The sequence below is a fragment of the Mus pahari genome, chromosome 10 (assembly GCF_900095145.1).
Source record: "Mus pahari chromosome 10, PAHARI_EIJ_v1.1, whole genome shotgun sequence".
NCBI lineage: Eukaryota > Metazoa > Chordata > Mammalia > Rodentia > Muridae > Mus > Mus pahari.
In genome coordinates, this window is record NC_034599.1 from 48,604,336 (window position 1) to 48,627,891 (window position 23,556).

The following is a 23,556-nucleotide window of genomic DNA, read 5'->3' on the forward strand; positions in this document are numbered from 1 at the left end:
GGGTGTTCTTTCCTCATTAAGATACTATATCAAAATGCTTTGGGCAGGACTGCCAAAGCTTTGTAATGCACTCGTACAAGAAGCCTAAAATCTAAGCTTAATCTCGGTTTGGCTCAGGTTCACCTCATGCTTTTTTAGGCTTCAATTCCCAGTCACCCCTATTCCTCAATTGCCCCAATTCCAATGAAGGCACATTTCTAGCCTTTAGGAAGCCATGTATTCATTAACCCGGTCATGTCTTATTTCTGGTCTTTATGGTGGCTACAATTTACTATTATATCCCAACACAAAACAAAATGTTCTTCATTCAGACGTCTCACCATGCTTGTCCATGTTAGTCTTGAGCTGGGCCTGAACAGTGAGCTACCACGTAATCCTAAGCAGTTGGACAAGATGCAGCCCTCTCCAACCCAGACAATCTTCATTCACTTTAAAGACAGGCTAGTCCTGACGGGCCTGGACTTACCAGTACACCAGGCTGAGCTTCAACTCAGAGATCCTCTGCCTCTGTCTCTGGAATGCTGGGATTAAAGGTACATGATACTGCCCTGGCTTACCAAAATGTTTTACAGTTGTGAAAAATTTTATGGTAGAACATCAAGATTTTCTGGATAGATGAAATGTTTTATATTACACTTTTATTTTGCAAGAAAATAAATTATACAACTTAAAAAATAAAATCCAAAAATTAAGCGTTCATCAAAATATTTCAGCCTACTGCATACAGAAACTGCTACCGTGGAAAACTGTACAGTGTCATCTCAGTATGTAGTGGTGCACATTCAAAACTGTACAGGTCATGATGAGAGATTACACCTTAGGAACTCCAGACCACACATAGTGTAGATGACAGGAGCACTCTCAAACAATGTTTCTCTCATAACTATGACCTTGGGACAACTTGTGGCAGCACCCCAGTCATTCACACAAAAACAGAAGAGCCAGCTTGAGTTTATGATAGCAAATCTTTCTGTAAACTAGCAAATATTTCACCCAGATTGAACTTGAAAAATTTGCCCTTGGAGCAGAGCTAATGATATCATATCCAATTTAATGAAGAGTTAAAAAAAAAGTAAGAATGATTAACATTTCACCTTTTTGGAGACTTTAATATTTATGCACAAAGAGCAAGAGCTTCCAATGAACGCTGGTAAACTCGGGGGATCTCTTCCAGTAACTGTAAAAGTCGGAGACTGCAGAATGTAGTTGAGGGTCCTGATGAAATTATTAGAATGATGACGACCTCACATTTGTCTAACTGCGCATCCAGGAGTCTCCCCTTTCCACTGAATGAATCTGTTCCCTGTCTCCTTACTCTGACCGTGAGTTGGCGACAGGTTAGCATTTACAGATGGTGTCACCTTAGATAGACAGACGTGCTCAAATCTGAGCCTGCCATACCATTCACTTAACAATGCCTCTCTGGTGTGAGTGGGAGCTGGGCTCTCGGTCCCTCCCCTATGGCATGTCTGGCCCTGCTCAGAATGTAGCAAGAGTATGAAATCTGCAGGGAGAAGAGAGGTCAGACAGGGAAAACTGTCAGTGGTTCTGGACCTTCAGATAAATTATCAAATCTATCCATAAAACATTTAAAGAAAATCTCAACAATGGTATAGGCACCTTGTCAACTAAATAGTTTTGATAAACACCAAAAAGTAGTTACACTTTTGTATATATATTTTAAAAAAAGGATGAAAACTGTTAAGTCTGTGGTATTTACTGCTGCTCATTCCCCAAAATACAATTAGGACATAATTAACTATTAAAAAATTTATAAAAATTTAATAAAAAACTTTGCTATGGATTTAGTGTTACCCACTTTGCATTAAGTTTGCCTTTATAAATCAAAACATCACAGCTCTCATTCTTAAATGACCAAAGCGATTAGAAATTTCAAAGATGTTCTAAGAAAAATTATGGTTTAAAATGACAAATCTTAAACATTAAGAAATGGCCAAAAATTTTTCCCTTGATTGTTTCTTCCTTTGGCATTCTGGTATTGGTACAGGAAAATTTGCCAATACCAAGCTATTGAACAGAAGGGCCACAGTCATTATAAAACTATCCCTTTGAATTCCGGATGTCCCATCCTCCACATGGTAGAGCAGCAGGTACTGAGTTTGCTCTGCACGCCTGCTCTAGCCATCCCCTCAGAGCTGCAGGGCAGACAGCAAGCACACATGCACTTCCAACTTCCTATGAGTTTCAGAACAGATACATGACTGTAATTATCAAAACCTTAAACATCTAACATATACTTTACTTCTTTCCAGCAAAGGACTCCCAGCTGCTGAGCAGCAGGGCAGATCCACAGCCCACTGTGGTGATAGGATAATACTGTATGCTTCTCAACACTCCATCTTTTGCTAGCTTCAGAACCATACCTCAAAATACTACTTAACATCAAAAGTTCTAAAATTTGCAAGAAAACTCGAAACGTGCACCACAATGAGTAAAAATCCACAGGGAGTCACTTTTCCTGCTGGGGAATAATTCTCTTCCGTTGCTTGAGTCCTCAATCTCTAAGTTTCCACTGCTCTGTGAAGTCCTGAGTCACCGCTCTGGATTACTGAGAGGAGCAAGGTAGGTGTTGCCCTCTGAACATTTTAAAAATGTTTATTTTTAAAATATATAAATATATGTACATATTTGGCAAGGTTACTGCTCATGTTAAGACTAACAACTCTGAATGCTTTTCAGGTTGCAGGTCGTAATCTCACCTTTCTTCCTGCTAAGTGGCAGGTAATTATTACTTTTAAATAGAGAATGTCTTTCCAGAAAACTGAGGTGGTAAATCCCTAATCACAACACTTTCAATCACCAAGTAATTCTATGCTACAGGTTAAGAAAGCAATTCTCTCACTGTACTGTATCAGAATATTTCTGCATTGTTTTCAACAAATTCAGGTACAGTATAATAAATATTAGATGTATGAGTATTAAGTGTATTAGTAACACACTTAATGTTTGCTTTGAGATTCTGATTCTGCAATCAATAATGGACCTATACCCATACATTTTTTAACTGAAGCAACATTCATTATAAACTTCATGTTTTCAAAACAAGCTCTCCAGCCATACAAGGTTTAAAAGAAAAATCCCAAATCTTTATCATTTAACAACAAATAACTAAACAGCACTCTCCTGCTCAATGAAAATCAGGATTTCTAAGGTAGAAATATTTAATACCATTTTCAGGTTACCATTAAGATCCAGTCACTAAAATAAAAGCAGTGTTTGACAAACAACTTGACACTGGCACACGTGTCTTCTCAAGTGTGCCTGCCCTTGCCCAACACAGTGTTGACAATTCATTCTTTGCATCAAAAGTAGCTGAGTTGTTACCTCTAGCTTTAATTGCATTAAAAAAACCCAAACAAACAAACAAACAAAAAACCCCAGCATTTTTCAGTGCATGAATATCTGAAAATCCTTCCTTGTGCAAGTATATTCCTTTGAAGAGGAAAAGGGGATAAAAGAAGCAAAAGAACCCCACCCTCACCCTTTCGAAATGTTATTTCTCTAGGTGGGTAAAAACTGAATTGACTTTCAAAGTTCATAATCGGCTCTTCATGAATGCAATTTTCTCCACAAAACAGCATGCTGTTAAAGAGTGTGCAACATGAAGGGAATGCCATCATGCTAACTAATGTGACTGGCAAAACAGAGTCGTTTTGTAAGGTAAGGCAGAGTTTAATATTTATGTAATCAAAGTCCGAATAAACCTTCCTCCAGCTTGACTGGGACAGTCTCTGCCCAGGCCTCCAGATGTGCGGCTGCGGCAGCTGGTCCGGCTATGCCATGTATATGAAGGTGTTGATGTCGGCCTCGTCCCTCCGGATGTACTTGTGCTCGATCAGCCACTCAATCTGCTCTTTTATCATTTTCTTCTGTGGCAAGAACATGTTTTTCAGAATTTCTACTAATTCAGTCTGCAGCTGAGCATTACTAATTTTCTTTCTCATTTTCATTATTTGTATGATGGCTTCCTAAGAGAAAAATGAAAATGAAAGTACATTAATACATCCAATTAGTTTGAGCAAAGCAAACCAGTAACTTTTCCTGTCTTATCTTCTAACACCGCCCACACTGTCCAGCAACCCTAGGTACCACCTGGAGGCTGACTCAGCAGCTACAGGCTTTTTCCATTTTTCTAGTAATACATTTTTATCATGTTCAGAAGCCACCATAATCCTAATTTTAACACATGTTTCAAAGGAAATACACCAGATAATGCTTGTTTGTGCTAAATCAAATTTCCTATGGGCACATCAAAATTAAATTTTAAATACTTGAATTCTACAAATTCTAAGTTATTGCTGAGATATATTTATTCAGTTGGGTATCAAAAAGAGACATTAAGTAAAAAAACCAATATTTTATCCAAAGAATATATCAGAATTTATTAGAAACTTCCAACCTATAAGAGCATTTCTGGTAGCAATAATAATTAATTTTTAATTACTAATAAAATGAGCATTAGCTCTTATTTATGAATAAATAACTTTCATGGCTTTTACTTCAATGTTTGAAGGTTTTGTTTGTTTTCTTTTGGAGGCAGGGTCTCTCTAGGTAGCCCTGGCTGTTCTGAAACCCTCTACAGACCAGGCCTAAAACTCAGAGAGATCTGTCTGCCTCGAATTCCAGAGGGCTGAGGTTAAATCAATGTGTCACCATGTTCAACTTTGAAGGTTTGTTTGTTTTTTCAAAGAAGCTTTTAAAAATTCAGACATTCCTTTTCCCTTTACAAACCTGGGTTCTTAATATTCTTAGTTGAACTATCCCTTCGTTTTCTTCTTCTCTCATTCGTTCTGTAGTGAGCTGCAAGCGTCCAATCAAATTGATTTTTCCCCTTTTCTGTACTTTTGCATTTTTTCTACAAAAAAAATGAAAGTGTTAAACATTTATTACAGCACAATGTCTGAAGTTTTAGAAGTATTCTTAAAGTTAACATTCAGAGCTGTTTAAAAGTTAAGTCATACAGCACACAGCTTTACTTTAAGCAATCCCTATGCCTGTTATGGTGGGGCTTGGCCTATGATCACCTAGAATCCTAGTGAGGAAAGGATCTTGATTGGTTTGAGGCTAGTCTAACTGTTTCAAACAAAAAAATTTTTTTAAAAAATGTGATTCTTTCAAACAAGATATAATCTCTGCTGACCAGTGCATTCCTCAGAAGAAAATAAATTACACTGCCATGATAATGATAATAATAATTAAAGCAAAATTTTTATGCAGCTTTATCTGATTGAGTCTGCATATAAACAGCTCTGCCTAAATGAAGCTGTTTTATCCAGCCCCTCTACCTTTTGGTCTTTACTTTTTAATTAAAAAATGAAATGACAACAGATGTGGTAATACTATTCATTTACTGTTTTTAACATCACATACGACAAACAATCACCTCAATAAAAATAAAGCACTGGACCGTGCAGCAGCGCGAGCCTACTTACATGAGACTGAAGTCCTGGTTCACTGAGAAGAGGGTGCCTTCTGTAAAATCTTTGGGTGAGTTGACTTGAGGGTCATACAACAAAACTTGCCGTTTGAGCTTGGGAAAAGCTACTAAAGACTATGAAGAAAAGAAAACAATTAACACAGTAAGTTATATGGAATTATAATTCAACTCTCCCACACAGGCAAGAATGACTTCTAGACAGTCTATAACTCAAACTCATGCAGTAAATTATGTATGTACAAATGTACGAAATCCCAATCCAAACTTGTATGTAGTACCTCCAAGCATATGGCAATGTAGAGGCATAATAAAGAGGGGAAAGGAAAGAGCTTGCTCAGAGAAAGCAATCAATGTTCTCTTAGATAATGAGTGACACAGCAATTAGGACTGATACACAGGACTACAGTAAACTACCTGCCAGTAATATGTAGGCAGTTGTGTCCAGGGAAACGGTTTATTCTGGAGTTCATATTAGAGTCAGAACTAAATGCAGTTGTAATTAAGAAAGCATTAGCACAGTTTATAAACTGAGAAGAACTAACTCACTTTGGTTATAAAACTTAACTGTAGTATGTCTTTGTTGGAACTCCTTAAACACATTTAACACCAGCTCAATCTCTCCCTCTTTCCTTTTCTACTTTGGTAATTAGCCTCTTTTCATATTGTTTTTTATATAAATTCCTCAATATTGTGCATTTTGTGTTGAAAGTCATATTTAGAGTGTCATGAATTTAAAAAATTTACAATAGCTTAGTTATGTAGTTCAGTGGTAGAATGTATGCCTAACGTGTACAAGGCCGGAGCTTGAACTCTCAGCACCAAAAATCCAATTTTATAAGCCATCTACATATTCCCAGCTATGTGACACAATGTTATTTTAAAAACAAAGCCAAACAGAAGATAAAACAAACCCATAATGTCCTTCTAAGTTCAGCATCAGGAAGTTCCGTTGCAAGTTTTAGATTTTCAAAGCTGATTTTCTCTCTAGGCCTTTGGTTCCATGCAAACAACACAGCCAACTGAAACGTGGTTACTTCCAAATCATACTGACCTACTTCATTTTTAAATGTTATCTGTAATAGATAATGGGCTTTAATAAGTAACTCATTTGTTCATGAAGCCTTCTCCAATACCTAGTAAATACACATAAGATACTATAGGAAAAAATGAAATTGCTAGTTTTCCCCAAGACCCATTTTTCCTTACTCATAGGTAATAATCTTAGCATACATACAATGCATCTCCCAGATTTCCCTGCAGCTCAATGTGGTCATGTGACTTCATTCTGTCCAATGTGTTTAAAGCAGAAATGGTGAGGTGAGGAAAATGTTTATCAGTTGCCTTAAAAGAAGGTTCCCCCTTCTTGCCCTCCTTTTTGCAGGGAGACAGAGAGGGTTGGGGATCAGACTGGATTCTACAGTCAGGAGGTTTGTTTGGTAAGCAACACAATGATGAAAACTACAGTCCTGAAAACTAGGGACAGAGCCACTATTCTTGTTCTTACCTTTTTTTTTTTTTTTGGTTTTTACTTTATTGTACATGTGTGGGTGTTTTGCTTGCATATATGCCTATGCACCGCATATGTGTAGTGCCTATAGAGGCCAGAAGAGGGCATCAAATCTCCTTGGGATTGAAGTTATAAATATGTGAGCTGCTATGTGGTAGTCTGGAATTGAATCCAGATCCTCTGGAAAAGCAGAGTTCCTAACCACTGAAACATCTCTCCAGCCCTTAAGTAACTCTTTCTACTAATACCCAAGCCGACAGCCCATCTACTTACAATTCCATTTGACATGAGATGGTGCCAATGTAATTTTCTACCACTATGATTTTTTTTGTAAAATTCTTCTACTTCAGGTATCAAATCCTCCAGTTCAGTAGGAAGTGAGACAAAGACTTTCTCAGAGCTTCTAGACCAAGCACCAGCATTCAAAATCTTTATATTAACTGAATCAGCTGCAGGTAAGAAAATCAGAAATTATAAATATTTTGAGACAAGTTAAAATTTGGTGAAAAGTCTTATTTAAGAAAGGTTTTGTTAAAAGAGTTTTTTAACTTAAAAATATACTTATATGTAATTATAAATAATACCTGGCAATGCCAACTTATTATTTTTGTGCATTTCCTTAAAAGCTTGGTTCAAGTCTTCAGATACTTTTATGTCCTGGAACATTCTAGCAAGCTTGTTCACATAATCTGCTGGCATACCAACTTCCTATGAAAATAAAAGACAGACAGATACTAATTATATATAGTGTAGTACTATTACATGATTCGTATTAAATCAACAGTAGTTTTGGTACTCTATGCTTTGTTCAATTCCAGTATGCATGGATTTCAGTTACAACAGTGTGGCTAAAATCAGCTCCTACCCCAACTACTGTTGACACTATGTAAAGTCAATGTATTTGCATGGACTGAAACCTACACCTTTAACTCCTCAATCCACGGGGTCATGACAAATGACAGAAGGATGTCACTGGTACAGATCAGTCAGAGCATGTGTAAGGTTCTATGGGCATGGCCACCAACTAAAAAGAACAAACCCATTCATCAGGATGACCTTGACAAATTAGAGGACGATGATCCTCTAAGCCTCTACACTTCCTTTATTTACAGTTAGGAACTACCACTCCAGCCTCTTAAAAAGTTACAGTGGTTACTATTTATTTACAAATATGTCTATAGTTAAGCATTTCTTACCAGACATGGTTAATAAAAGTGGCCGTTTTGTCCTGGATATTACTTAAGTAAAATCAGTTAAAATTGAGAGTGAGTGGAAATGAAAGTACAACAGTAAAAAGAAAGCAAGATTAAAATTAAGAAAATTCACTTTATTAGATACTACTATTTATATATTTTACTAAATATTCTTATAAAATGAATCTGCCTGACATTAATAGCAATACTAAAACAATTACTTTAGTATGCATATGAATAATATGCTGTATCAATAACAGAAACATAAGAAAAAGAAAGAAAGAAAACCACTTTAGGCAAGTGAGATGCTCATCAGGTAAAGGTGCTTGCTGGAAGGACTGACCATCTGAATGCAACCCCTGCCAAGGTAGGAGTCTGTTAAATTTCAGATCCAAGACAGTCAACCAAGGTGCCTACTGGCCTCCAGGTTCTCCTGGCATCCCTCAGCCCCCTATTCCAGACATTTTGGTTATCTGCCCCATTCTGTACCTCTGGCCTCCTGGCTGCTAAATCTGGCTCCAGTCTCTCCCTTCACCTTCCTCTCTCCTCTCATGGCTCAGGGTCAGGACCACGCTGGACTCTCCCAGCTGTGTCTGCCTCTGGCTGTGTCTCCCTTTTGCTTACAATAAGCTTACAATGTGCTTACACCACACCTACAACAGCAGTCACATCCTTTTCTTTTTCTTTCTTTTTTTTTTTTTCATTCATCTTTTGTAGAAACCAAGGCAGTGACTTAAATGAGTTCCCTCCCCAAGGAACTCAGCAGCTCCTTACCAAGCTGCTGGGCTGACTGTCCTAAGGAATGTATGGATTATTTGTTTCTGCTGGCTTCTGCCACCCACCAAATTTGATTCTCTCAGCTGCTTCTTCTCTCCACCTTAACACCCTACTACACTCTTTTTGGGCCGTCCACATCTCTCTGGAATAGCTTCTGAGGCCTCCCCACACTGGCAATTCTATTTAATAAGACACTTGCACCTCTCTAGCTATTTTCTCTTCTACATGCACTAACCTGGGACAAAACAGTGAGGGGCCTATTTAACAGACCACACCACCAATAAACTTTTTAAAAATTGTTGTACTTACTCTTAGCCACTCTACCATGTTTTCTTCAATCTCACTATCAGCAGAGATGTCCAATATGAGACGTCGGGTGAGATGAGCTTTGTGATACCGCATAAAAACGTCTTTGTTTTGTACATATTTAAGTACCAAGAGCTGCACAGAAGACAAAATTACTTTCAATTCTTATATGCTCAGCCATTTCTTTCACATAGACCTTTCTATATCCCCAACAGCAAAGATGAAGAGATTTACAAAGACAGGCCTATAAGTGTACTCATCTCTGAAAAACTAATTCTAGTAACTGCTTCAACAGCAAATCTGTTCTACAGCAAATCTTGCTTCTACTCAATCATCCATTTATTTTTGAGACAGGGTATGTCCTGGAACTCATTATGTACACCAGGCCAGCTTCAAGCCCAGAGATTCACCTACCTTTGCCTCCTGCATGTCTAGCTACACACTTGAGACTTTAAACCAACTAATCTTTAACTTCCTACTAGTCCAAATTTTTCAGACTGTATATAAATGTGATAAGACCTTATGGGAAGCCGGGCGTGGTGGCGCACACCTTTAATCCCAGCACTCGGGAGGCAGAGGCAGGAGGATTTCTGAGTTCGAGGCCAGCCTGGTCTACAAGTGAGTTCCAGGACAGCCAGGGCTACACAGAGAAACCCTGTCTCGAAAAACCAAAAAAACAAACAAACAAACAAAAGACCTTATGGGAAAACTAGCAGTAACTTCTCAGCACATCTTATCCCCTCCCTTTGTGACAGCAATCACCTCCCGAGGCCTTCCTGTCTGTATGTGTATGGTATTTCTCTCATCTTACCAACCTCTCTGCATTCCTGAGCTTAAATAATGTTACTAACAACCAACCTCGAGGACCCAAGGAACTAGAAAGATACCTTATGAAGTGTGTTACACTGTAAAACTTTATAATATTTACAAATAAATACATTTCTATCTGTGTGGAGTGTGCATGTGTGTGTTATAGAGGCCAGAGGTTGACATCTGACACCTTCTTCTATTTCTCTGCACCTTACTTCTTTAAATATATTTTATGTGTATGAGTGTTCCTCCAGGTAGAGCCTGTGGAAGTCAGAAGAGGATGTCAGAACTTCTAAAACTGGAGTTGCAGATAGTGGTGAGAACTTGGTACTATAGATCATTTCTCCAGTCCACCTTAATTTTTGAGACAAGGTTTTCCACTGAACCTAGAGCTCACTGGTTCAATATGACTGGTTAGTCAGTGAGCCCTGTACTCTTCCTGTCTCTGGCATCACATGCTCACCCCAGTGCTGGGCAGAGCTGCACACCACCACACAAAGCACCTGGTGTTTTGATGTGAGTGCAGGGGGTCCACACTCAGGTCCTCATGCCTGCACAGCAAGTACTCCACTCCGCCGAGCTATAACGTCACAGCGCCTCCTTCATCTGAGCACACTGATTTGGAGACAAACATTTTCCTTTCCTACTACAGAAAACAAATATTTACTGATAAAGAAATGAAATAAAAAATGGACTTACCACTTCTTTAAGCTTTGCTTCAATCTCCTCAGATGTTAGTTTTTTGCTTAATGGCGTTTTCCTTAACAACATGTCACAGTAATTGGCAAGCAACTCCGGGCATTTTGACTCCGGCTGAGTTTTCAACCCCACTCTAGAAAAGAAATCGTAGCTGTCCTTTACTGGAATACTAAATCACCTAAATATCTGCCTGGAAAATGATCTTTCTTTGTACCCACAGCACTGGTGATGGAGAGTTGGCAATGGCACTGTGTGTGAGAGAATCATGAGGACACAAACAAGAGGACATATGCTAAGAGTGGGTTCACCCTCACTCTGCATGGGAAGAGGTGATCACTTTAATCCCAGGCTCAACCTGTGCTGCACGCACCTCATTCCAGGTTTTCTCCGCAGAAGCACAGGCAGGCCTAGCATCAACCCCTTGTGTCCTCCTCACAAGTAAGTGCCTGAGGAGTCAGGATACTGCTACAAGTTTACCTTTACCTGATTTCATTGAGATACACTCAATGGCTGTATCCGTGAGGGTTGTTTCCAGTTAGGATTAGTCTCTGGTATCATCTGTTATGGATTCAAATTGTGAAGAGACTACTAGTCATGGCCTCATTCAGGAAGTAGGTCATCAGGTCAGGTGTAGGCATGGGCATCCTTCAAGGCTGTATCTTCCCTGGCCTATTTCTGGTGTCACTATTTCCTACCAGCTGTGATGCAATCTGCCGTTACACCCTCGTTGCCATCATGAGCTGACAAAACAATAAATCTTTGCGCCTTTCACATTATTTAATTTTTAAGATTTTATTTTTATCTTTTCTTTTTTAAGATGTATTTATTTATTTATTATATGTAAGTACACTGTAGCTGTCTTCAGACACTCCAGAAGAGGGCATCAGATCTTGTTACAGATGGTTACGAGCCACCATGTGGTTGCTGGGATTTGAACTCCAGACCTTCGGAAGAGCAGTCAGGTGCTCTTACCCACTGAGCCATCTCACCAGCCCCTCTTTGCTTTTTTTGCTTGCTTGTTTGTTTTTATTTTTTACGGGGTTTCTCTGTATAGTCTTGGCTGTCCTGGAACTCATTTTGCAGGCTGGGCTGGCCTCAAATTCAAGTGATCTTCCTGCCTCTGACTCTGCAGTGCTCAGATTAAAGGAGTGTTCTTTTATTATTTTGGAAGACAGGATCTATAAAGTCCAGATTGGTCTCAAACTCAAGATGCCCTCACTGTACTCTCAGGAGTGCTAAATTAAAGGAACACACCACACACCAAACTTCTATGAAATGCTAATTTTCAGCTATAAACTGTAAGAAGGGATGCTGTACCTAAGTCAAATTAATTAGTAGTCCAAATTCTTTTTAAGATTTATTTATTGTATGTAAATGAATGCCCTATCTGTATGTACACCTGCATGGCAGAAGAGTGCATCAGACAGGATAGACAGTTGTAAGCCATCATGTGGTTGCTGGGAATTGAACTCAAGACCTCTGGAAGAGCAGACAGTGCTCTTAACCACTGAGCCATCTCTCCAGCTCCCTAGTAGTCCAAATTCTAAGTTTCCATGTTTCTCTAAATTTTACTTAGCACAAACTAGTTCACTTTATGAAGAGACTTATTTTCCTTTTAACTTGTGGTTTAAATTTAGTATAGAAAAGTAATGAATTCCTTTTATTTATTTAATTAATCCCTTTACTGTGTGTGGTAGTTACATGGTAGTCAGAGGAGAATTTACAGGAGGTAGCTCTCATCTCATGTGGGATTTCTAAGACTGAACTCAGACTGTCTGGCTCTTCATCAGTTGAACTGTTTTGTAGGCTCACTAATAGGCTTTATTTTGACATTTTGTGCATCCCCCATCCCTGCTCCAACTAGTTGCTCCTCCTTTCTTCTCCATCCAGTCTCTCTCTCTCTTCTGCCTTCATGGTACATGCATTCCCTTACCAATTCACCTGTTTACTTCCTTCTGAGCTGGAGATCAAACAAGGGCCTCATACTTGGTAGACAAATGCTTTATTAAGGGGATAATGTATTAAAAACGGTAATTCATACTTTACATTAAAACTTATTTCCTTTCTTATATCATGAGAATAAAGTCATTTTGTATGCTTTCAGAATAGTAAACTTTTAGTGACTAATAAAGGGAGAGATTCTAAAGACTTGGAACAAAAGGTATTTTCTAACTTCTAAAACAGTATTTTGGTACAAAGGAGATTCAAAAAAATTCTAAGTTGAAGAATTTTAATAGCAACAGGTAGCAAAATTTTTAAGAACAACAACAAAAGCCAAACAGTAAGGTATGCAACACTTCTGAACTGGATGCAAGAGGTTCTGTAGACAAACATTCTCAAAAGACACAGAAAAAGCCAGTTGTGATAGAACATGCCTTTAATCCAAGCAGGGTTGGAGGAATAATGATTTTTGTAGCCAACTGGGCCTGATCTACATAAGTTAAAGGCTAGTCAGGGCTACACAGTCAGACAAATAAAAAACCAAAAGATAAAGGATATGAAACTTAGAGGTGCCTCAGTGATTAGGAGCTCTGGCTGCTCTTCCAAAGGACCCACATGGCGGCTCACAAATAGCTTTAACTCTACTTCTGTGAGATCTGAGGCTATCTTCTAACATACATGGATACCAGGCACACACTCATATACATTAAAAAAAAAGGGGGGGGGGTAAAGGATATAGCTCAGTTGGCAGGTTGAATATTTGCTTAGTATACAGAAAGCCCTGGATAGGATACTCTAATAATTCGTTTGCCAAAACTGAATAAACCAGGCACAGTGCACTGAATCTGTAATCCCAACACTCAGAAGTAGAGACAGGAAGATTAGGGAGTCTTTTAAGGTCCTCCCTGGCTACATAGTGGGGTTGAGACCATTCAAGGCTAAAGACTTTGTCTCAAAAACTAAACAAAACAGCAACAAACTTAAAAGCAAGCCCAAGTAATACCCAAGCAGGGAAACAGTGCCCCAAGCTCCCCCAGTAGCCCAGTAATATGTAATATAGTCTCCCAGACTTGAATTATTTAAAAAAAAAAAAAGTTTAAAATCTTACCCTTTTTGCTTCAAAGGCAATTCAAGTTTAAATATAGTAGCATCATTAACCACTGCTTTATATGCCTGTAAAATAAAACCCAATTTGGAATGGAATGAGATTTAATATTTAAAATATAGAAACGACATGTTCAATGATACAAGTAAATCTGAATGAATCAAGTATTTTTCTCAGTTTACTTATTTTTTTGTTGTGCTGGAACTGCAGGAAGATTGTAAAATACATACACTATTACTGACTTTTATATCCAACTCAATTTTAATTTTTACTCAGGAACTTTTTTCTTTTTTTGCCTCAGTAATTTTTTAAAATAAAACATTATTATTATTGATGTAGGGGTAGGCACAGGATGCACCGTGTGTGTGTGCTGTGGTGTGGGGCTCTCCTCTACTTTGACATGTCCTAGAGAAAAGACACCATGACAACTGACACATCCTCAGCTACCTCACTGGTCCCCTCCTAGGGGACAGTTTCAAACATCCCAGCACACTCCTTGTCAGTTACCATTATCCTATCTAGCAGTGGTCCCCAGTAAGGTTGGAGTCCCTACCCGCCCTTGGTCAGCCTCCTCCTAAACACCATGCTGTTCTGCCTCCTTTCCCTCAAACTGCCAGCATTTGCTTCCCAGTGTCCACCCTCAGCAAGTGGTACCTTCTCTCATCTCACTGAGAAAACTGTGACAATCAGAGAAGATGCAATGCTAATGTTCCTATGACACACAAAAACAGCTAACTTTAAAGGGACTCTCACAGGAGCTCCAAAGGACAGAGGTGGCCCAACAGGTACAGGCAGTTGCTGCTAAGCCTGATGCCCTCGTTTTGAGAGAACCATCTCTAGGAAGTTGTCCTTTGATCTCCATACTCGAATACAGCTCAGCATACACACCCTCTCTTACCCCACCAAAATAAATAAATATATATTAAAGAAAAAGGTATCAGCCAGAGGGTGGTGGGTACACGCTTTTAACCCCAGCACTCAGAGGCAGAGGCAGGTGGATTTCTGAGTTCCAGACCAGCCTGTCTGTTTCCAGAGTGAGTTCCAGGTCAGCCATGGCTACATAGAAAAACCCTGTCTAAAAACAAAACAGAACATGGGAGAGAGAGAGAGAGAGAGAGAGAGAGAGAGAGAGAGAGAGAGAGAGAGAGAGAGAGAGAGAGAGAGAGAGAGAGAGAGAGAGAGAGAGAGAGAGAGAGAAGAGAGAGAGGAGAGAGAGAGAGAGAGAATATGAGAATGAATGAATATGGATATGGCTCTGCTTAGGATGAGCCATGGAGAGCAGCAGTGTAGCAAGGCAGGTCTTAAAGGGAGAATGAAGAAAAATTCAACCAGCAGGAACCTTCAAAACACAGGACAATATCCCTGGAAAAATGAAGGAGGGAAAAGCTTCCTGGTTGAATCCTAGTTCACAATGATACAAAAAGACTAAGCCAAATGTAAAAAATAGAGCTGCCATGAGCTACAGAAAATTCGAGTTCCCACATTCTTAGTTCTCAACTCAGCAGTATTATACTCAGTCATTATACAAATATGTCCACAAAGAGAAGATCACCTTATCTCTTGCAGTAAGGAAACGAGGATCATCCTGAAAAGCTTCTTTGACCAGTTTACTGAATCTATTAAACAGTGTAAGTAATTGCTCCACATACTTCTCCGAGTCCTGGAAACAAAATGTTTTTTATATTAGCTTTTAAAAGAAAATACTATTCTAATAAAATACTAAGGTTTAAGCTTGGGGAAAATTATTTTCTTAAAAGTAAATCTGAATGATGTTACCATTTACTATTTTGCTGTTTCAATCACTATTGTAGATGTGACTTTGGATGTACGCATCACTGCCACTGAAGGAACTTACAGTAGTGATGGTCTCAGCAGCTGCCACCATGTCTGCTAGGCCAGCACTTATGATGTGCTCCTCCAAGTCCTTCAGCATTGGCTCTATCCCATTAGGAACTTTGTCCATCAATGAAAACATCAAATGTAATTCTGAAAGGACACAACACACTCATATAATTACTTTATAAGAATAAAATTCTTTCTTGATTAATGTCTGTGGCCTTCTGTTTTTTATTTTGTGACAGGGTCTCACTATGTAGCCTTAGCTGGCCTCAAACTCACAGCCACCGACCTACCTCTGCCTCCTAAGGTGTGTGGCACTATTGGCAGCAATGTCTTCAGTCATAAGATTCTGAAGAAATGTTACTTGGGAGTTTGAAATATATTATTAGTATTCCGTAACTATAATTAATCTAAAATTTAAGAGAAAAGTTTTGTTTGTTTTTAATTGTTGTTTTCACAATAGGGTTTCACCTTGTAGCCCTGGCTGTCCTGGAACCCATGCTATAGTACAGGCTGGCCTCAATCTTGAGATCTGCCTGCATCTACCTCCTGAGTGCTCCAATTAAAGTTGTGGGCCAGCATTGCTGGGTAGGATAAACACTAACATGTCATGTCTTAAGTTTTAAGTTTTATACTAAAAACTAGTTTCTTAGTGCTGGTGTGTGAGAGAGCATGTGTACATACATGCGTGAGTGCAAACCCTAAGCATGTCAAAGTCAGATGACAATCTGGAAGCCTTCCTTGCACCACCTATGCCTTGGAGGCTGAGCTCAGGTCAGCAGGCCTACTGAACCATCTTTATTGTTTTCTAAAAAGATGCACCAAATTTCTATACAAGTCAAATACCCAGTTCTCTTCTACATTGTCTACAACTTATACTAGTCTGTAAAAGCACAGTTCATCTTCAAGGAAAAAAAGACAAAAGCCTTCCCAAACAGTGAGTATTGGTATATATAGGAGGACACGCACCTCCATCTACAAGAACGGACTATTAGCGATTAATCAGGTGACGTACTTAAGGGACCCTCTTCTGTCTTTGTGAGATTTTACCTACTTTCAGTCTCATTTCTCTTGATCATGCCTTGGCATTCTGCTAAAATCGTCTCTTTAAACGAGGTCACCAGCGCATTTACACAGCATTCCATGAGCTGAAACAGAAAGAACAGTAACAGCTACTATACGCTTTACAGCACACTAATGCGTCAAATCATACTGCTGAACAGAAAAAAGAAAAGTAAGTACATTGAAAGTAGACTTTATCTACCTTCATGCAGGATTGCTGTCAAGTATGGGTCAATGAATACACCATACTACTGTACCAAAGTAAAGGAAAAAAAAAAACCACAGAACTTAGGTTACAAACAAAATAAACTTTAGCTAACTTCTCTTATCTGGTGAAATCTGTATTAGAATTTTAATTCTACATATAATCCAAACATACATGAACATTTAAAAATAATACACACATGGTTAACAGCCTCTTGCCCAATATGGTAAAAAGTTCTGCCTCACCTGCTGAGGGATGTCATTTGACCATAGACCGACATCCTCCCCTTAAACACTAATTAATTTTATGCTATTCATAAATAAAATTTATGAATAAATAAAACAATGTTTTGCCTGTGAGCATGGCTGGTGCCATCAGAGGCCATGCGATCCCTGGAACTGGAGTTCCAGCTGTCTGTGAACTGCCTATGAAGGTGCTCAGCAGCAACAGTGCTTTCTTAACAGCTGAGCCTTCGTGCTAGGCCCACACCCAACACCCAACATGTACCTGCCCAGTGAGATCAGTTGAAAACCAGCTAAGTTTAATCATATGAAGGAACAAACAGATAAGTGTACGGCCCAGTCACTTAAATGTCTCCTGTTCCAATAAATGTTGCACATAAACTTGTTGTTATTGGCAATCCAGAATTTTCAGATCCCAAAAATCTAGCCTGTTGTATTTCAAAATGTTGTAAAGACAGGTTTAAGTGCTATGACTATTTATTTTTAATGTTATAGAATAGTAAATCCAGATATGGTAGCAAACCCCTTAAATCCCAGCACTTGGGAAACTCAGGCAGCCAGACCCCATTTCCAAAACCAAGAAAGTCATAAAACAATACAAAAATAAAACAACAAAACAGCAGAATATATCACACCTCAAAACAATGATCATAATTCCATAAAACTTTTGTTGCAGATATGTACAAATAAATTACAGACATACATATAAGCATATATACTAAGATATTTCATGTATAAATATACATAAACATAAAATGTACTTCTTATTGTGGTTTACAAGATTTAAATGGGAAGTCAAATTGAAAAGAGCAAGACAATTACACAGAATTTAGTAACTGCCTCAATGAAAGGGATCTGGTAGATGAGGCAGTGTCTAGTTTGAAACATTCAAATATTTCTAACAAGTATCTTCTATTTTATATGTATATGCGTGTTTGTATATCAGAGTACCACTCCCATTCCTGGTGCACAAGGAGGCCAGAAAAGGGCATCAGAATCCCTGGAATTGAGGTTACAAATGGTAGCAAGCTGCCTTATAAGTTCAGGAAGTGAACTGCAGCCCTTCTGGGAACCTAATTATGTGGGTCCTCTGGAAGAGCAACCAGTATTTTTAACTGCTGATCCATCTCTTCAATCCTCCCAAGTAATCAGCAGCCTTATAAATTGTCTTCTTAACATATGGAGACATGGGCTGAGTAAGGCATGGTGGTATGTGTCTACGATCCTTGCACATGGGAGATGGAAGAAAGTCAGCTCAAGATTCATAGCCATCCTTAACTGAACAGGAAGTGGAGACGCCAGCATGTGCTAAGTAAGACCATGTCTCACAAAGTGGTGAGAGCAGCCGTGAGAGGTCAAACCACAACACTAAACAGCTAATTCACAAGGATTGGTGCTACAGCTGAAAGACAGGAATATGCTTTTATGACGTGCAATCCCTCTTGATATACTAAGAGAACATGTCTATACGTGGAGTACAAGTTCATCAAAGAAACACCTATTTTTTTTTCCTGTATACTCCTGGAACTCCCTCTGTAAACCAGGCTGGCCTACAACTCAGAAACCCACCTACTTCTGGCTCTTGAGTGCTGGGATTAAAGGCATGCACCATAACAGCCAGGCTATCTTCCATGAGCCTACAGCCCTTCTGGAAACCTAATTATGTACCTACAATTATGTATATCACTCACAAAATAGGAGAATGCATAAAAGAAGTTCAGTTAATAAGTAAGTACATAAGTGAAATACCTACATGAACGCTACACTCAGTAAACTTCATAAGGACAGGGCTGTGCTTTGTCCACAGCTATAGTCTTGGTTTCCGTGCCACTTTGTCCAACTATTTTGAATAATATTGAGTATGACATACAGGCAAAGGCCAGATTCTGAAGGGCCTTTAATTAGGAATAGGAAATAATGATATTTTGGATTTTGGACAAGGTTTGTGTAGCCCTAGCTGTCCGGAAACTCACTATGTAGACCAGGCTGACCTGATCCCAGACATCCAACTGCCTCTGCTCCACAAGTACTCAGATTCAAGAAGTGGTTTTTAAGTAACAGATTCAGAGTGATACATCTGAAAAAATGACATGAACTTACAAAAGAAAGCAACAATAAATACACCCAGCTTTATACATGATTTTTAAAAAGATTTATTTTATGGGTAAGAATTTATCTATGTGTTTTGTATGTATGCCTGGCATTTGTGAAAAGGTAACATCAGACTCCATTCTGAAGTTACAGAGCTGTGCACTGCTATGTGGGTGCTGACAGCAAAATCTGTGTCATCTGCTAAAGCAATGAGTGCTGTACTACTGAGCCATCTCTCCAGCACCACAGTGATCTCTACCTCTTCTAACCTGTATGTTATGTGTATATGTGGTTTGGCTGCAGGTTTTGAGGGTGCTGGTGTTGGGATTCCCTACTGGTAGTTGTGAGACGCCATGTGGTGTTGATAAGCAAACCCAACAACTAGTGCTCTGAATTGTTGAACCGTTCCTCCAGCACCAACCCAATAATTTTTAAATGTACAGAAAATCTTTATAAAATTTATTATACTAGGAAAGTAAAGGAATATTAAAAACCAATAAAATATAGGTCTGTACAGATAGATTCGAATAAGAACTCTTAACAATCCAGATGTCAGTTTGGAATTAAATAGCAGTTGGTGTATGGGTGATAGGATACTCTCTTCAGCAGTCTCTTTTCCAGGAGATTCCATCCCAAGAGAGTGCAAAGTGTAAGGAAGGATGTATCTGTAGTTGCAAACCTTTCTTCCTTTTCTTTCGTTCTTTTAAAGATTTAATTATTAAATACACACTGTTCTGCCTGCACATCAGAAGAGGGCATCAGATCTCATTATAGATGGTTGTTAGTCACCGTGTGGTTGCTGGGAATTGAACTCAGGACCTCTGGAAGAGCAGTCAGTGCTCTCAACCTCTGAACCATCTCTCCAGCCCCCAGCAAACCCTTCTTCTCCTTCTCCTTCTCCTTTTTTTTTTTTTTTGGTTTTTCGAGACAGGGTTTCTCTGTATAGCCCTGGCTGTCCTGGAACTCACTCTGTAGACCAGGCTTCTTATAAGAAGCTAAAAACAATGAAAAAATGGCTCCCAATAGAAACCTGGCTAGGTATATTACAGTGTATTTATATGTAATGTTACATCAGTATCGAGTCAATATGTATGCATAATATCATAAATTTCTTTTAAAAATGCCAGAGTACGGGCTGGTGAGATGGCTCAGTGGGTAAGAGCACCCAACTGCTCTTCCGAAGGTCCAGAGTTCAAATCCCAGCAACCACATGGTGGTTCATAACCATCTGTAACAAGATCTGACACCCTCTTCTGGAGTGTCTGAAGACAGCTACAGTGTACTTATATATAATAAATAAATAAATAAAAAATGCCAGAGTACAGGAAGGAAGAAAAGAGATTAGGGAGGGAAAGAAAGAGGAAAAGAAATGAAGCAAATGACTATTATAAAATAAACAACTATGGAATCCAGGGCCTGGCTCAGTAGCAGAGAGTTTGCCTAGCATGCATGAGGGGTATGGTTTTGATCACCAGCACCACTAGGAAAAAAGAAACAAAATAAAATGTGTGTGTGTGACTTTGGAAGCATTATGGAACCTGGTGGCTGAGTTTTGATCCCTGGAACCTATATGGTAGAACCAGTCCTGGCAAGCTATCCTTTTGAGTTCCAGATGCATGCTGTAGCACATGTGCTCCTACACACATATAAACTTAAAATAAACATAATGAAAACAATTAAGTTCTTTTACCCCTAAAATTATGGTACAGACCCTATCTATTAAAAAAATCACTTAGAAAATCATTTTCATCAGGCAAAAAGAAGAGATTGCTAATTTCTTTTCTTGCTTCAAATGAGTCTCATCCTATACCAAAAAAAGTCCATTTCTTGAGAAGAAATCATTTAAACCTTTTTTTAGATTTCTTCTTCTTTGATACCATTTATCAAAATACTATATACATAGTTGAACCTAGATATATATTTGCTATGTGAAAACATCTTGAATGGATGGATGTTCAACCACCTCTCTCATCTCAGATTCCCCTTCTGTCTCCATGTGCTAGCTTCCATGAAGAAAAAAGAAAGCTTTTGGTCAAATGCCATCAGCTCCCCCTGTATTTGTTTCCCTGAGATGAGCAAGCTATCCCCAGGGATCTGCAAAGTGGGACAGGTTATCGATGTGCTTGATGTTTTACCCTCTGCTACACCAGGATTAGAAACCCTTCAAAGGTAAGGCTGCCACGGGCACAGCTAGCATTTAAAAAAGTAGGAGCACACCCTCCGGTTCCCTTCCCCATCAGATCTCAACGCTGGTCTTGGTGGTTGTAAAGGAGGAAGACCACACTGAAGCTGGCCTCATGGAGATGCAGTCTGCTGGAGATCATCAGGCCAGATTCAAACATCCCTGGGCTCTTTGTAAAATGGGATTAACTTGAGAATTAAAAATGCCTTTGGGCAGTAGTATTGCAAAAAAAAAAAAGGAACACACTGACAGTCAGTGAAAGATGAAAGAAAGCTGCATGGTAGGGCACCTTTTCTTTTAGTGGGATTCAATTAATTGCACAATTAATTCTACTCCACTGAAATTTAGTGAAAGCAACAAAACAGATTTGGTTATTATTAGTTATATAAATTTGTAAATACTAATTTATTTTTGCCTTGGCTATAAAATAAGAGTTAAACTAAAAGTTACCTAAATTCTCTCTATTTAAATTTTGGAAATCATAATTTTACTTAGGGAGGGGACAGCACATATGTAGAGGTCAGGACAATTTACAAGTATCAGTTCTCTCTACCATGTGGGTCCGGAAGCCTGAACTCAAGTCAGTAGTAGGCTTGATGTTGAGCACCATCCTACTGCTGGCCCAGGATTCTGGGTTAACACTACCATCAAAGTCCCTCAAACAAACAAGGACATCTGTAATGTATTCAAGAGTTAATTCTTTTTTCTATATGACAAGCTATTCTCAAAATTGATTTCTTTTGGCTTCTCTGGCTTGGTTAAGATCTTTTCTACCACTGTAACTACTGGCATCTGCTTCATTTCTAAACTATCCTTTTCTCCCCCTCCTTCTCCTCTTCCTCATTGTCATTTTGTTTTATGTAGCTATTTTGGGTAACAGAGATCAAATCCAAGGCCTTTAACATACTGAAATACTGAAAGCTAAGATACAGTAAACAATTTATAAATTACAACATATATGCCTGTTCAGTTTGTTTTTGTTATTTGTGTGTGTGTTTGTGTGTGTGTGTGTGTGTGTGTGTGTGTGTGTGTGTGTAAATCATATAAACGTGGGGAAATCAGAGGACAGCTTTCAGAAGTCAGTTCTCAAGCTGCTTAGCAATTCTCTTGCCTCTGGCTGCCATCTTTGCCCTAGGAGTGGTGGGATTACAACGGTGTACCCCTCCTGCCTCTGGCATTTTACATGGGTTTTTGGAAATTGAATCCAGGTCATGGGGCTTTCATTTTTAACTAATAAGTCACTTCCCTGGAACTTGTTATTTTTAAAATGTTTTATACTCAGTTGCTCTGTAACAGCATAATTCAGTTGCACAGCAAGCACAGTACTCACAGAGTCACTTCCCCAGGCCACAGAGAGTAATTCTGATCATGGCATACTTGTTTAAAAAATGGCCCTGTTGGGGATGGAGAGATGGCTCAGTGGTTAAGAGCACTGACTGCTCTTCCAAAGATCCTGAGTTCAAATTGCAGCAACCACATGGTGGATCACAACCATCTGTAATAAGAACCAATGCCCTCTTCTGGTGTGTCTGTAAACATCTACAGTATACTCATATACATAAAATAAATAAATCTTAAAAAATAAAACACAAAAAACGGCCCTGACTTCTGAGTAAGTCCAAGCCTAGGTACAAATTTCTATAGTTTTCTATAAACAACCACTAAATTAGCCTCAACTTTTCACCTTTCTTTGCCTGCATCAAAATTACTTTAATGACTAAAATCCAAATACACTATGAATAATGAACAAGTAGGCTCTACTTGGTGTTATATCTGAACAAAGAATAAATTAGCATGACTATCAATCAAGACGGAAGAACTCAAAAAAGGTCATGAGAAATCCCACGGATTTGTTTTTAGCTATGTCTAGAACATGTGTTTTTGATATAAATAAAACCTATTTAAGGAGGATGAGCAAAGCAGAAGTACTGTATACTGCATGCGGTAAAGGTAGAGTACAGAGCAGGCTACCTTTGCAGATGGTGTCTCTCACCTGGGAAGAGTATTATAACCAGTTACCAATACTAGTTAAAGACATAACAAAGAGCAGTGTGGGAGGCTGGGGAGATGGCTCAGCAGTTAGGAGCACAGTCTGCTCTTTTAGAGAATTCAGGTTCAATTCCCAACATGTACATGTTG

The 23,556-nt window shown here is 38.8% G+C and overlaps 1 protein-coding gene and 1 non-coding gene across 2 annotated transcripts in view; one reads left to right on the forward strand and one right to left on the reverse strand.

Moving 5' to 3' along the window:
* Window positions 1-621: 621 nt before the first annotated feature.
* Window positions 622-23,556, reverse strand: part of Cul5 (cullin 5) — a 49,021-nt gene continuing 26,086 nt past the window's right edge. Inside the window, exons 8-19 of the mRNA XM_021206450.2 lie at window positions 16,690-16,783; window positions 15,652-15,782; window positions 15,349-15,456; window positions 13,800-13,864; window positions 10,751-10,883; window positions 9,245-9,376; window positions 7,550-7,673; window positions 7,239-7,414; window positions 6,370-6,531; window positions 5,454-5,572; window positions 4,753-4,876; window positions 622-3,989 (exon numbers count right to left, since the gene is read on the reverse strand). Coding sequence (XP_021062109.1) covers window positions 3,795-3,989; window positions 4,753-4,876; window positions 5,454-5,572; window positions 6,370-6,531; window positions 7,239-7,414; window positions 7,550-7,673; window positions 9,245-9,376; window positions 10,751-10,883; window positions 13,800-13,864; window positions 15,349-15,456; window positions 15,652-15,782; window positions 16,690-16,783 — 1,563 coding nt within the window. The 3' untranslated portion in view covers window positions 622-3,794. The remainder of the gene's footprint in view (window positions 3,990-4,752; window positions 4,877-5,453; window positions 5,573-6,369; window positions 6,532-7,238; window positions 7,415-7,549; window positions 7,674-9,244; window positions 9,377-10,750; window positions 10,884-13,799; window positions 13,865-15,348; window positions 15,457-15,651; window positions 15,783-16,689; window positions 16,784-23,556) is intronic.
* On the forward strand, window positions 21,451-21,579 carry LOC115064892. Its single transcript, XR_003844716.1, has one exon. It is a non-coding gene; the product is annotated as a small nucleolar RNA SNORA61 (small nucleolar RNA).